Here is a 15,949-nt window from a genome sequence, read left to right as displayed (position 1 = left end):
GTGTTTTCAGTGTTGGCTGTTCACAAGGCATTACTGTTACAAACAGAGATAGAGAGATACCATAGTGTAGGCATACAAATCTGTTACCAGCTAGCAGGATCGTTAGATCGTATGTGAAAGGTGTTCCACTCCAGATAACTCAGCTGACTTACTTTCTTTTTTGCTTAATCATTAAAAAAATTCTTTTAAATCCCAATATTTGAGTAACTGTTGTACTAACCTTACTTAGCATCTTATGCAACCATTCCAAATCTCATCCAAGCTTCTGCTGGCAGATGAAGCATCAAACGAGCCAGTAATTTTCCTTCCTGCCTTCCAACAATAAAACCAATACTAGTTAGTATGCTAACTAGGTGCTAAATCAGGGCTGCAAATGAGGAGCAGATGAGCTGGCAAACGGTGGTTTGGACAGGTGGAGAATATAATTTGCTCTACTTGAGCTTGCAAATTGGTCAGCAAGCAATCCATCTGCACACTTTCGGGGGAGCTACTTTACTATCACTAAGAAAACAGTTGCAGCAGAAAAAGAAATAATAGAGGAAAATGGGAAATGCACAGGGTCATTGACATATTGGCCCCAAATTGCTCTCAATGTCCATTTCACACCCCTGTTATCTTAGAAGAATGGTATCCCTCTATCTCTATAGACTGGTAGGTGTTGAATTGTGGCACGGAGATAAATCACAGAAAAAAAAATGACATATAACTGTGTGTCCTTTGATTTGAAAGCACCAGTCACCTGTCTGCTTATTTTGGCAGAAGTACTCTACTGTATCTTAAACATAGCTTGCAATATGGACATTTAGCTTCGTGTCGCTTTACATGGAATCTCCAAGGGAATCAGAGTCATCCAAAGACAGAGGCAGATACAAGTCCTGTAGGAAGAAAGAAGAAAATGTTAACTCACACAGTTTCCACCTTTGGTCATAATGAAGCAGTCAAACGGCCCAGTTCACGGGGACAGGGTGCAAGACTCACACCCTGGTTACTGGATGGGCTGATGAGTTGTCCAGGTAGTTGAAGGCTAAAATCAAGGCAGGTTACTTGCAGGGTGGAGCAAGAAAATCTTGGTACTGGAAGAAAGATGACTATTCAGTGATAAGTTTGAGAAGTATTTTTTAACCGTTTCTGGATTAATCTGTCCTTTATAGCACACGCATGAAAGAGCGGGACCTTTCCTTAAATAGGTGTCTCAACCTAAGGCCACAATAAAAAGTCTTACCTTGATTTGACAGCTACCCTTAGGATAAGTCTCTAGGAAAATCACATTTATGTAATTTCTGATTGATTAGAAGGGTTAAGAAAATAATCCCAAGTTTATTATTTGGATCAAATGCTGAAGGGTAAAGCTTTTCCAGGGTCCCTTACTGGGGTAACCATTGCATTCCACTTCCTTGAAGTTCTTCTTGGAACTAGGTACACAAACCTGCCCAAGGCTAAAGCTTCTTTGGACCTTTTTGAACTCTGATCCACACACAGGTAGCAACTGTGAGGAAAGCAAAGAAAAGCCCAAATACACAGGAAGGAAATTCACAATAATCTTGACATGAGAAGGAGGTAAAATATGACTTTGTGGTGAACTCAACCTAAGCATTTGTCATTTGAGCTTTAGGGAAAAAAAAGTAAAGCCGTTTCATCATAAGCAGGAAATTGCTCCTGGGAGGAAGACAATGATGCATGAATATTCTAGTAACCTAAAATGCTACATTCGTGTTTGCTGAATGGCTGAAGTTAGTGGAAAAGCTCATAAATGGATTTGCTTTGCCCTCAGCAGTTGTCATCTATTACAATTGTTCTAGGGGCTTCACTGGAAAGGTCATAAATCAGCCAGCTGAAAACATGCATAAAGCATTAAAGAAGGTGAGGTTTATGTATCTTTACCAGGAAGCAAGTACTCATATCCAAAGTCCTAAATGAGATGGTGTTTGGAAAGCATTTTAGGTTCTTGATGGCTGAAGCAAAGGATGCATTACTTTTGCTGAAATACATACAAGCAATTGCTGAATTCAGACTGTGGGCCAGATCCTGTTCTAAATTATAAATTAATAATAAATCTGGCCACACTGTATTAAAATGGGTGAGTTTCCTCAAATTTAGACTGAGCATCTACAAGCAGAGTGGAGTCCTAAGAAAAACACAGATTTGGTTTGGATTCAGCTATGCCTTTGTTAAAGAAAGTCAAATAAAGTTGAGTAACTACAGCATCTCCATAAATTGGGAATATTTTAAAGATCTGATTTTTGAGAAGCCAAAAGTCCACCCCAAGCTCCCCCAATACCATTCAACCCCATGTCCATGGGGAGATCCATGGCAGTGATCCAAAATCTTACATCTTAGAGCTGTAATCCAAAGCCCATTGGTCTTCTTAGGATTCTCCCCACTTTCTCTGTGCTTTGTTCCACCATCATAACAACTGTAGTCCAGCTGCTGCTTCCACTTCTCACTTTAAGAAGAGACGTAATTCTCAAACAAAATCAGTTTAACTCCTGCAATCTAGACCACAGTGGATTACATGTGGTGCGCTGACTGCAAAACCTCACCACTGTCAGAATTTTAATTACTCTTCCGGAATTTCAAGTCGATGCTTTCAAAGTCATCCTCGGGCTGAGAGGTACATTCTGATCCCTAAAGAGAACTCCCACTGACATCCTCTCACACTTCCGTTTATGTCCAAGTTCCAAGTTCTGTATCAAGTAAAGACTGTTGGAAGCAACACTGTGGCTATTCCAGAAATGAGAAAGCCCATGGAAATGGCAATCTGGACTCAGCACTGAATAACAGGAACATAAAAAGCTGTGACAGTTGCTATACCTTTTAAATAATCAATACACATATTATCTATGAGCCAGCACAGGTTTACTGATCTTTACTAGGATGCCATGCTACCTGTCAGACACTCTGTTTGGTACCAGGAAGAACAGTTGCTGTACCAGAACACAATTACTACACTGTAAAAAATCACTTACTTCCTGTAAAACAGGGAAAGGCCCTAAATAATTAAAAAAAGATCCTTGAGAAGCATCATTAAGCGATGTTTTACAGCTTCCTATCATTTGCATTTCTTCTGCCGTTTAATGGAACAGATTTGCCAACACTTAAGGCTTTTCAAATGAGGAGGATTTATATGGAAATCATATCCATCAATAACTTGTGAATTTTTTCAAATAGAGAAAGAAACTCAGGGTTAAATTCCCTCTTCTGACCCATATAGGTGATCTCCAGCACACATTAATAACTCCAGTGAAAGAAACAGGCCAATGATTTCTTATTCATCATCTTGCTAGAGGCCAAGGTGACAACCCTTTCAGGTAACAGGCCAAATTCTCCACTGTTTCAACATACGGAGTTGTGCTTCCGGAGAATATGGCCATGACTTAAATGTCATACAAATCTGAGTAAACTAAGGAAGAAACAGATGTAGTAAGGTATAAGAAACGTAATACCTTGTGCTTGCGGAGGCTCCCTGGGCTGGTAGGTGTGGAGATCGGGGACTGCTTTGATTTGGGTGTAGACAGCTGACTGCTTGAGGTCCCGTTTGCTGTCAGAAAACAAGACAGAAGCTAGCAATCAGACAAGCAAGAGGAAGATCTGCTTTCTCCTTCAGGGATATGGAAGGTATCCAAACATTTAACACAGAAATGCTACAGTTTATTCATGTTAGGCAGGAGGAAAAAAAGCAAGCGAACACCAAGGCTATTCACTCGACCTAAGGCTTTCAGCTGTTCAGGATAATAGACTACAGTGAATTGACATTACAGTGAAACACAAAATATGTTGAAGGAGCAATATTTTACACTACAGATAGTCACCAAATTGATCCAAGAAATACAACACCAGAAAAACAGAAAGACAATTTCTAGGTTCTCAAACAGTTTAACACAACTTGAAACCACATGGCATGTAAGGGCATGAGTGGAAACCAGGGGCTGCAGATATCCTGGATCCCATACAACAAATGTTAGATGTCAAATATACTACACATTACAAATTAGGCAAACAGCTGACCTTTTGGGTTGCTTTGTTTGTTCATGTTGCTTTGAAGAAAACATAGTTATTCTTCATTTAAAAAAATATGATTCATTTAAGCAAACAGCTTTTTGGAAGGTTTGTTTGTTGAGGCCTTCACAGACCCTGAAGGGCCCCAGGTCTGTGTCGGGTCAAGCTATTATGCATTTATTGGACTAAAAGGGAATCAAAGTAAAATGGCATATTATGGAGAAAAATGAAGGTAAACAAAACGGAATAAGGGCAAGTTCATTTTTTCCTACCACTGATGTTCTTTGAAGTAAGCTAACGTCTTTGATAATTGCCAGGTGTCACAATAGGTATTTCATAAGGACATACAAGTAGTGCACTTGGTCATTCATAGGTTGTGTATCAACTCCAGGGATACAGACCCTCTTGTTACCAGGGGTTGTAAACACAGAGCTCCATCAGCACAAGCAGCATTACTTGAGGGAAGGAAATTCAAACTCATGCTGGCTGTGTCCAAGTATATTATCTTTTCTGGCCTTTTCTTTTTGCAGTCCAAGCAGCAGCAAGCTGGAGGCCTTATGAGCATTAAACTACATATCCCAGTCAAGGCTACAGAAAGTGACATTTCCAAAACCTACTCCAGATGTTAACATATTCAGCACAAGCCACCAAACCAAACCCCAAATATTTTGATTGCCGTTTCCTTAAATGGCAACAGTGTTGCCAGCCCTCCAGATAACTATCCAAATCCCTACCCCTTTTGAAGAAAGCCTTTTTAGTTGTGTTGACGCTTCACACAGAGAGAGGAAGACAGGCATGTAATGATCCAGGCTTGTTGTCCTGCTCTCTGTGTGCCCAGTACCCCTCTACACCATTGCTCTAACGGTGAAGGCATGCACGCAGGATGGATGATTTCAGCATATGGGACATATGCTTTCAATTGTAATAGCTGAATATGCAAATGAGACAGTTCAAATTAAGCGAGTGTCTGGAGGAGACCTAAGAAGTATCATACAGTATGAAGAAGGTGTGTGAGTGTTGTCTTTTTAAGAGCAAAACCAGCATAACTCTTGCTTTAATGCCCCAGACAGCTTCATCCCTCTTCTCCGTTGCCTTGTGAGAAAGAGGGGGCAGTTAAGGTTCGTGGTATCACTGGCCCAAACGTAGAAGTCATACATGTGAATTCAAGTAAGTGCAAAGAAACATGTGCTCTGAGACACAGGACAAAGGAGGAGCTGCTGGCATGTTAAAGCAGCTCAGACTCAACAGATTCATGGTGATGTGGGCCCTCTGTCCTCATATCCATCATTTCTGCGCAGCAGGTACTACTGGGAAGAGAAGGCTATTCATCACAGATAGCTTTTTTCCCATTACAAATGCACCTCACTGGGGAAATAGATATTTCTTAAAAGGTGGTAGAAATAATGACTTACAGATAATTGGGAGAGTTACCCTTCACCTTCCCATTCCACTCAGACCATTCTTTATTGGTGGAGGGAAAAAACTAGTTATGGAAACCCAGAAACTGCTGCACAGCGGTCCCTGCACTGTGACACGCTATTTTTTACTTCGCTCCAGTTCTACAAAGGGAGCTGCCCTTGAGGTTGGGGGGAAAAAAGTAGAGTTCACTAACTATATGCCACATAATGAAGGCAATTCAGGAAAAAAGAACGTGGATCTCTTTTACAAAGTGACTTTGGGTTTTCTATTACAGAAAATGTGGGGTACAATAGCACTAATATGCTCTGCATTAGCTAGAATCCACCTCTAATTTCTAAAATGCCTCTTTCTTTCTTTATTTCCAATTATCACTGATCCTGAGGCAGGAAGTATCCTCCCTAAGATGAAGAATGCCATTTAACAACTGTACAAAGAACCCAAATTTCCCTTCCACATACAGGAAGATTGGAACAATGGCTAACAGTCGTGTGCAGCAAATAGATGTAATTGCTGCAGGGAAGGACAGAAATTCCCTAATACAATGAAACTTTTAAGTGCCACAGAAGGGATGTTAATATTTTATGAGCACCAACAAAAACCAGATGTGACATCCAAATCAGAAATCCAGTGAGATGGATGTATATCATTACAAATACTCAGAGTTTTGCAGCAGGAGCAACAATTAAGAAGCCCAGTTTAATTTTCTTTGTGCCTGATAATAAAGAATAGTGTTCATCATCAAACTTGCATGCGTTTCTTTTGAACTCAAATGCAAGAAAATAACAAGAGGCAAAGAGCAGATCCCAGGTGGTGTATAATGCTGCTGCTCCATTAAAAGCTGCTGCTGATTTATGGTGGCTAAGCTCAGCTATTGGACACCATTCTTTACAACCAGCTTCCATTTGAATGCATTTGGGCTTTTTTCTACCATGTTATTGTTTTTGCATTATGTCTTATTTATGGCATTGCATTTGCTTTGCAACCTCAGTTTAACTGAACACCCCTTTGTGCATGTGACACATCCTTTATTGCATGAACATGTGTGCAAGACTTGTTTTCCTAGGATCCTTCCCTCCTTCAGCGCACAAGACAGTTTGTACTCAGGAGAAAAGTCAGGCTTGTCCAGCAACTGAGAGGGAGGATGGAGAATATAGCATCATGTCATGTTTGACATTGCTATGACAGATCCAGGTAAACTGACTTCTCTGCCTGCTCCTCCCACAGATCTTTTAGCCAAACTCCTCATATGCAGTAGTTCCTTGAGTGTTGCTCTGGTTTGTTTGGATGACTAGGACTCTGGATTTGAATTTCCAGCAAAGATAAGCACTGAGACCTGTAAATAAGGTTAATGAGGTCCATCTTTTGAACTCACATATTTATCCATGGAAAGAACTGGAAAAAGTAGGGCCTGAGGATCACAGTGAGCCGTCAAAATATGTTGAGATACCTCTTTTTCTATCAATTTGTAAGATAAGGTTCATGCTCCTCGCTCCACTGGGGTTCCAGGCTTCTGCAGATGAGTTCCTAGCTGGAGGAGCACATGCTCCTACATCACAAGTGTGAGAGTAAGAACCATGAAATATGTGGATAGTTTTGTCTCCAGGTCAGGGTTTGAAGTGTCACCAAGAAAACAGAGAGGCAACAACCAGAACAAGGACAGCATAAGGCAAATGTAGAAATAGCAGCTTATTAATGAGCACAAGACATCCTGCCCTCCAGGACAGAGGAGCCTGTGGGGAAAATAAATACTCCATTGTAGCGTATTTAGGACTGGAAGAATTCAGATTGCATGGGCACCCTTTGCTCAGGCACCTCCTGACTCCCAAGCACTCAGCTCCACAGTATTGGCACCCTTTTCTCATCACGTTTTGTGAGGGTGATCTCTCCACTGGATGCGTGCTGTGGATTGTCAGCTAGCAGAGCGTAAGAGCAAGTGGGATAGCAAGCTGCTCTATCTTGTGTGCAATCCAAAAGACATCTGCTGCCTTTTTAATACATTCATATGTAATGACCCTAGGGAGCCAGATCTGCAGTCGGGACAGACTGACGTGCTGTATCTGTTTTGCTAAGTGCTGCTGCATTGTGAATATACTCCTGTCCCTCTATCCAAACCCTTCCATTAGAGGACTGAGAAAGTGAAGTCCTGCAGCAGTGCCTCAGAGCCCTGGTCACAGGCTCCCTCAGCCACATCAAGGCAAAGCTGGGGAAAAACATTTTCAAATTTCAGCTCTGGTACCTGTGGCTCTGTACTGTAAAGGACTATGATCAGGCTGGTTTTTAAAACCATAAACTCTCCTGTCACAGCACATGTATTTATACAACTGAACCCTTGTTTGTTATGAGAGTTACTGTAAGATAAATCCATATTTTTGTAACAAAGAAGTAATGGCAGGTGATATCATTATTTTCTCTCCTGTATTTCTCCCCTGAGATTTTGCTCTGTCTTTTGTTTGGTTCGACTTCTTATTGGAGTAGTCTGTTAAAGAAATTTTGCCGAACTTCATGCTGACCCTACCCCATTTAAATCTTACTGACCATAACAGCAGGACAGAGACTTATCTCCTTACTCCCAGTTTTCCTCTATCATGTTAGGAGGAGGAATTGCATGGTATGCTGCAGAAGTAGTCTAGTCTGGTATTTTATTGCTCCAAGCTATGTCATTTAGCAAAGCTGACTTTGTAGGAAAAAAAAATAGAGGCGGAAAGAACCATAGGAGCTTTGTAACTCCAATTCTGTGCTCTAAATTGGGATCAGATGTATTTGGGTCATCCCCTATAGAGATCTTATTTTTCAAAAGCACAAGGTCTGACAGGGACTCCTAAGCTCCCCAGGAGATCTGCTTCAGTGATTAAGATACTTAAAGTTGAAAAATGTTCTTAATACCTGAACTATGTATCCCTTATTAAAGAATAAACCAATATCCTCTCCTATTCCCTCATAAACTCACAAGAAAATTGATCCTTATCCTCTTTTTAATACTTCATATGCATTTGAAGACTGTTAAATTGCCCCTTCTTGATCTTAATTTTTTCTGAGCTGAATCAGCCTATTTCCCTCAGCCTTTCTGAACCTTAGGAAATTTCTTCCGGATTTTCTCTAGTTTGCTTCTGTCTTTCTCAGCATATTCAGTCCATACTAAAACACAACCTGAGCTCAGCTAAGGCCAGACAGAACCACCAATCCCTTCCAGTCTCAATTCACACTTGCTATATGACAAACCAGTTCAGCTCTACTAGATAACATTTGGGAGACAAGAGAAAGGCACTTGGATGTCTTCTTGTAGAGAGAGAAGTAAAATCCTGCTGCATTTTGCTAACCCCACCTTGCTGGCAGCAATGTTTTGGGGGAGTTAGGTGCAGGATGTAGACAAAAGACTGCATCACAGCTCCAGCACCGAAGAGATGGGAAAGTAAAGGTTATGTTGGAAGCCCAATGGGAACAGCTAACAAAGCAGCCAGGGCCTTCCAGTCAAACTGAACCAAGAGGTGAAAACAGCCCCATGATGGAACGGTCAGCACCGTATCTGGAGGAATAGTTGGATCAAAACAGAAACACACTGACATTGCTGAGAAGGTGTATATATGGGTTGGGGGTTAATGAGAGGAGGAAGAAAGGATTCCCCTTGGGAATATAAGGACTGTGGTCTGTTACCATCTGCTTATAGCAGGACACTTCTTCATTCTTCATTCTTCATTCATTCATTCATTCATTCATTCATTCATTCATTCATTCATTCACTTAATTTTCATTCATTCATTTAAATGACTGTATGGTAAATAAAGAGATAAAATTACCGTGCCAAGAAAACAGTGTTTAACATGTTTCTGTGGATTAGCTACCTCATTTTTTTAATATCCTTGGAGCTGATGGGCTCTGGCTGTCTAGAGGGAATTGAGCTTTTCACAGTGAGGCCATGACACATCTAGGCAGGAGGCGAATTAACTCCAGCAGAAGGTAGCCATTCAACCAGTGAGCTCGAAGCTGCAGCTGGGAGCTGGCACTCTGTGCAGTGGCACTTCTGTGCACAGCCTTTTGTCCTGACCCTTTTAACAAAATATTTCATGTGTTCTTTGTTGCTCCGTGTTAATCCTTGTTATTTTGGAATGGGAGCTGACCACTTACTTAGGTGGCTTGCTACCAGGACTGCTGGTAGCAACAGGACAGTCAAAGAACACATTACAGTTCACATCTAGCTGGTGATCGGAGCAATTAAATGGCTAGGAAGCTGCTTCTTTTTCCGTGCTTGATTTACAGACTTGCTACATATATTCCTTCTGTATTCTGCTGTTGTTCTGAGTCAGAGGTGGCCCCAGAGACCAGAGTCAGGAATAAAGCTTTGGGTGCCATCAGGGGAAATGGGACCCCAGCCAGCAGCACACTCTCCCTGTGGCTCTCCCAGAAAGCTAGTTATACCTGGATCTATGTTTCGTATTAAGATCACTAAATCCATAGCCAAAACCAGAAGGAGCAAAGGGTATCAAAAATGAATGGAGATCACCTGTCACAGAAGGCAGGTCCCTACACAGAAAGCTTCCAGGCTGACAAGTCAAGAGATAAGGTCTACACAGTCTGTGACAATGGCTAACACAGCACCAGGCCACAGAGCTGTATCATTCGCCTGCAGAAGCTGACAGTTTACTGTGGCAGAGTGTGAGAGTGAGCAGGTTGCTGGAGCAGTCTCTGATCCACTGGAGAGTGGCCTTGCTAGAGCGTGGCTTGCCTTGGTTGGATGGTCTAGAGCTTATCCTGCAGCCACTCTGCTGCTGGAGATGTCTTTTGTCTCTGGTAGATTACAGAGCTCTGTATACAGATTGGTTATCGCTGCCTTGGACAATCCATTGGGGAAGAAGGCATGAAGAGCTTAAATGATGCACTCAAAGCCGTGGAGTGAGTTGGTGGAGGAGACGGGAATAAAACACAAGTCCCCGAATACCCCAGGCTGTGTGGAGGATAGCTGCTGCTCGGGCACAAAGCATTTCCACAGATTTGAATGGGAAGTGTTTTATTTATGTTGACACACAAAGATAGCAGCATTCCTACAGTGAATGGCAGAGAAAGCGGATGCAATGTTTGCATGCTGTCAATGTTACATCCTCAGATTTAGCACTAGCAAGCTCTGCTGAAGCAGCTTTTTCTATTCTCTCTGTGCTTATTACTTTGGTCCACTACCTGCTGGTAGCATGGAAGCTTTTGCCACGGAGTGAGGCACAGTTGTGCATGCACAATCTGCATTAAGCCTTGGCTGCCTCTGTAGGCAATGCATGGGGATGACTGCCCACATGTAAACCAACTGCATTCTCATTTTTGCCGCTGATAAATCATGTACTTGAAATAAAATTACATTTAAATCTTTTCACAAATGAAATAGGTGAGAATGCTGAGAAAAAAATGGGTTGGACCATCTTTTATTAATCAGGCTTCATTCAGCATTCCTTGCCTTTTTAATATGATAACTTCAAAATCCAGCTAAGCCTGTTGCTTGTGTATGGAAATATTGATTCTTAAGTAATGTGTAGAGCCACTCTCTTTATTTCAAATTCAAGGGACAAAACCACAAGACGGTATTCTTCTTTTTCTCTCTGTCCTGAGAAAACAACTCTCTTTGATTACCTTCTCAGCACTGAGAGTCATTTTTTAATTCTCATTAAGCAGGACAGGCTGCCATTTTTCTCTGTATTGAAATCACAGAAAAGTACGAAAGACCCTTGTCTAGTTGGATTAAAGAAACCTGATTTGTCCTTCATTACTGGCCTTAACTCCAGGAGCTGGCTATTGTTCAGCATTTCTGGTTATTTTAATCTCCTTCTAAAAGGCTCCACTAACCGTGTTCATTAAACTTCATCAGATGACTCACCATTTTGTTCCTCTGAGTCACTCAATCAGTCAAAACCAGGAACACAATAGTTGCCATTTCACATTAGACTATATGTTCATGCAATAAAGTCTAGTTCTGATGATAATTAGCACCTGATGCTTATGGAGAAGGTTTAAATGCTGTTTCACAGCTCCTACATGCAGTGACTCCCATATCGTTTGCCTTCAATGTATCTACGCAACTTTAGCATGCATTTGGGATTGTAAAGGCTTTTTAGATTATAGCAAGCCTGAGTTTAAGAACAGCCAACACTGGAATCTTAAAGGAAAACTCTATGAATGAAGAATCACCTTACACAGAACTAACTTTTTTAAAATCACAGAGCCTTGGCATGTGCCAACCAACTAGCACCAGCTTCTTCTTTTTAAAACTTTGCCAGTGTCACATGCAAACACCCCAGATCAGTGTATCCAAAGACACACAGTATGTGTTTTTCTCTTGAGCACAGTTAAGATTCAAACACCAGAAAACAAACACTCACCATCTTGATGGTTACCTGAATCGGCTGGAGACTTGCTCCGGCGCATGGGGGCTGGACTCTTTGCTGAGCTCTTCTGAGGGGTGGGAGATGACTTACTGCCCGTGGCAGTCGCAGGGCTCCCTTTCATCACCCGGCACTCTAAGGAAACAGACAGCAACCGTGGTTATGTCCCTACCTACTCTCGCTGCCCACGGACACCAGGTATGAAACACCCATGGGCAGCTTAGTGCTTTGTCTCCAAAGAGCTACAGAAAATATCAGTGGCAAGGGAAAAGCTGGTATGTCCACATTTTCTCCAGAGCAGAAAGGAGACTTTTTAGGGGGAGGGCAAAAAGAACAGCTTTGCTTCTCTAGAGAAGGTGCTGAGACAGTGTACGTCAAGATCAGGCCATACCTGTGTCCTACCGTTGATTTTCTGCCCTTGCCTTGGTTCTCACCAACTAGGGCGCACAATGAAACTGGCCAAGTCTGACTGAGGAAAGAATCAGGCCAAAAAACCCAGTTAATTTGCTGTTTTTTTTTGCAGGAATAATGAGTGCAATTTATGCAGGTGCAGAAAGCTAGCAAACAGCTCATGGCATGACATAAAGGTGTCTAAGTGGCAGATGTGACATCTGCCCCAGGAGGCTTTCACCCACCCTGAATCAACCTCTTCTGTGGTTTCAACAAGCTGCAACTTTTCAGATGCAGAAAGCAAAGAAGACAAAATGGTTTTTACAAAACACGTCCTCTTGCCCTGGCCATTTGTCCCTTTCACAAAGGTTCCTATATACAAGTCTAATAGATTTATATACTTAAAGAGATGAGCAGATGAGAACCCCAACTGTGTTTTCTTAAAAAATAAATAGGCCAGGAAGAAGGGAAAATGTCAATACAATCTATGGTGTCCTGCAGAAGGGAACTGAAATGCTAACAAACCTCTGTGTGTCCCAGGATTTCAGGCATGCCAGATCTTCAAACCCAGGGTTTATTTAGATTGAGAACTAACAGAAAAAGCACTTTCCACCCCCTGAGTTATTAACTTAACCCAGTTAAGAAGGAGGCAATAAAAAGGGGATTTCCTTTTTGTCAAATGCTAACTGGTCTCACCTCATCTCCTGCAACAGATTGTTCTCACTAAGATGTGAAAAACAGGTCTGTTTTACAGAAGTGAATTAGATGTACCACATACATTTTTTTCTGGAAAAGTTCAGCTCAGCATGCATGGGCTGAACTGAGAGCTCCCTTGACTGGATTCCCTAATGGGAATCAACTAAGGCAGCACATAGTGGATAAATAATTGGTCAACCAAAAACAAGTTATCTGACCTAAATGTATGTGTTATTTATTTATATATCAGTATATCTATGAAAATGGAATTGCCTTAAATTTTTCCCCAGGCTTTCCTCATTCTCAGACAGTCAAGACTCAGTCTCTTCTTCTTCCAGATGGTTTGTGAGAGAATTTGCTGTTGGGTCATGCAGTACAAAAATATGAAGAGAGGATGGCTCCTCAGTTCAAGAAGGACAAGGAACTACTGGAGAGGGTCCAGCGCAGGGCCACTGCAGAATTCACTGCAGAAGTAGTATTTTTCAAGGCACTTACAGCTCTTAGCTGTTTAACAAAACCAGTGCAACATTTCAGTCTTAGAGCATGACTCAGTTCCCCAGCCATAGACACAAACGCTACGAGAGATACACCAGAGTACAGCCCCACCCAGAGCAGAGTGTCTCCTGGTGCCTGTGTGATATCTGTCAATCCTATGTCACATGGGTATCTCAGAAACCAAGGGTGTTTCAAAGGTTGTCAAGACATCCATGTTTAGTCACCTGAATTACTCCCTAAAAAAATAAACCTGAACAGTGAAAGTAATTTATGTTGTGACTTTTCAAGAGCTTTCAAATGTTTTTTCTTCCCAGGGGAGTAAATCCTTGCAAAAAACTCAGCTTCCCATTTCCCAGCACAGAAAGGCTGACTGAGGAATTCCTCCAACTCAGCTGTTGGCAAGTGTCAGTACACCAAAGGCAATCACAGAGCATTTGCACCTCTTGAAACAAGGTGTATACAGGCCTTTAAATATCACAGAGGGTGTGACATTTCCGTGGGCTGATCCTGAAACCAGTGGGTACGAATGTGACAGAGCAACCATCATCTGGAAGGTGCTCAGCAACAGGGATTATAGGGCGGAAGCTGTGGTGGGCAGTCACGAGAAAAAAGATGACATAATCCTCTCTTATGCTATTTCTCATTTTGTTTCCTGATGTCCTGCCAGAATGAACATAATAACCAGCAATCCAAGTGCATGTCATCCAAATAGGCAAGAAAAAGTACCCCTTGACAGAGGAGATTTTAGCAAGTGACATTCATCTGCAAGACCTCAGGACTCAAGAGTTCTTGCAGCATCTGACTCATAACAAGGAAGGACGATGGGTGGAAAATGGGAAAATGCTGCGGGTGAATAGCTCCTCATCTACTATTTGAGAGATGCAGGGCACCCCTACTCCCCTGAAAATACCACTGAGAGATGCAGTTACTTGGTGCCTTCCCAACAGCAGGCTTGGCTTATTTTTGTAAGACAAATCCAAGCTGGAAAAATCAGTAGTAACCAGGAGTGTAGGCAGAGAGCTGGGCTTCCCATCAAGTTGTTCTGCTAGGATTGCATCCAAACTGTTTTACAGTGTGTAACTCCCTGTGGAGCTGACTCAACTACCGAGTGTTAAAAAAAATATGAAGCTCAGGTTACAGATTGCTTCCCCAGCCTGACACAGTCGTTATTCTCTGTCTGCAAACTTCCAGCTGAACATTGGAAATTTTCTTTCCATTACCCAAGACTACCAAATGGGTTCATCTGGAGTACACAGGTCAGAGGTACCAGCATCAAATAAGATCAGGCTTGCAAAGGAGTCATAAAATTACAGTGTTCAAAGATTAGAGGCTGCTTTACTTCCTGGTACACAGTGAAAGTCCTATTTGGTCTTAAATGCTGAGCCAGTTTGGAGCATATAAGACAACATGGGGCTCCTGTTCCTTATACAGGGTATCTAGAGCTTTGGGAAACGAGCCTGAATTTTGAAAGACCACCTATTCTTCTAGTTTAAATGGTCAAGGTTACATTAATTTACTCTTGCTGCACTCACTGGCACCAGCAGGCAGCCTGCGCTGTTGGTATATACAGTTGCCAGGTGGGGTAGGTGGTAACTCCTACAAGGAATCTCTGAATATTCTGTGAAATCAAACATTTCATGGCTTAATTGATCATAGAGACTCACGTTATTACAGATCTCTGCTTGCAGTTGTAACAGGAATAAGTAATAGTGCTGTCCCAGTCTGCCCCCTAAAAAGGGGGATTATTTTTGAATCAGCAGAAAAAAATAGTGGAGGGAGTGATTTTTCTTTTAACTGTGCTTGTTCCTATGTTTTTAATATTCACATGTGTATGTTAAGGACAAGAGTCCTTCTGCTGTTTATTTCTCAATACAAATGTATCTATCTGACTGTAACTGGATAAAACTGAAAGGATATAGATATATCCTATATAGATATATAGGTATATTATAAAGGATAAACCACCAGGTTTTGCAGTAGATGTCAAATGGTGTAGGAGTCCATCTATTCCGACTTGGGCTACCCTCAGTCAGTATTTGCCCAGTTATAATATGTGCTGACTGTACAAACATGACAAAAGGCTGTTAAATTCCATGTACTAGGTCTTAAAAAACCAGAACAAAAGCATGCAACATTATTATCCGATACAAGCAACTGAATGGAAATCAAATGAAAACACAGAGTGGAGAGCAGTGTGTTTGATATTACCGCTTTCATCCAGAGAGAAGTCATCCTGTGCATAGCGGAATTTTTCTGGACCACAGGCGATAAACACATCATCATCTCCAAAGAAATCGTGGAGACAGGTCACCTACAGAGAGAGCAAAGTCATTTATTTTATTTTTAATTGGCAACATTCTGATGTGGCTTAGTTTTAATTTAAACAGGAGGGAGCTGCCTCTCCGCTGTTCCCCCTGTCCCATGCTGATTCAGTCCTACTTCCCGTAAACCCGGTGCAGCGCACACAACTTCTCTGGACCAGTCAAGCGTAAAAGTGTAATTAAAAGAGAGGAAAAAAAATCCCAACTACCTTGCAAATTCTCTGAGGTGTGGCATTTCCAATCCATTCAGCAGCTGACAGAATGCATTAGTCA

At 41.8% G+C, this 15,949-nt stretch overlaps 1 protein-coding gene across 1 annotated transcript in view; it reads right to left on the bottom strand.

Annotated features, from left to right (window-relative positions):
* Positions 1-818: 818 nt before the first annotated feature.
* Positions 819-15,949, bottom strand: part of LOC104513689 (neuronal migration protein doublecortin-like) — a 59,096-nt gene continuing 43,965 nt past the window's right edge. Inside the window, exons 2-5 of the mRNA XM_010157132.1 lie at positions 15,564-15,666; positions 11,772-11,909; positions 3,444-3,538; positions 819-875 (exon numbers count right to left, since the gene is read on the bottom strand). Coding sequence (XP_010155434.1) covers positions 819-875; positions 3,444-3,538; positions 11,772-11,909; positions 15,564-15,666 — 393 coding nt within the window. The remainder of the gene's footprint in view (positions 876-3,443; positions 3,539-11,771; positions 11,910-15,563; positions 15,667-15,949) is intronic.

This window comes from Eurypyga helias, unplaced genomic scaffold (assembly GCF_000690775.1).
Source record: "Eurypyga helias isolate BGI_N326 unplaced genomic scaffold, ASM69077v1 scaffold20088, whole genome shotgun sequence".
Taxonomy (NCBI): domain Eukaryota; kingdom Metazoa; phylum Chordata; class Aves; order Eurypygiformes; family Eurypygidae; genus Eurypyga; species Eurypyga helias.
This window is presented reverse-complemented; position numbering and strand designations above follow the sequence as displayed.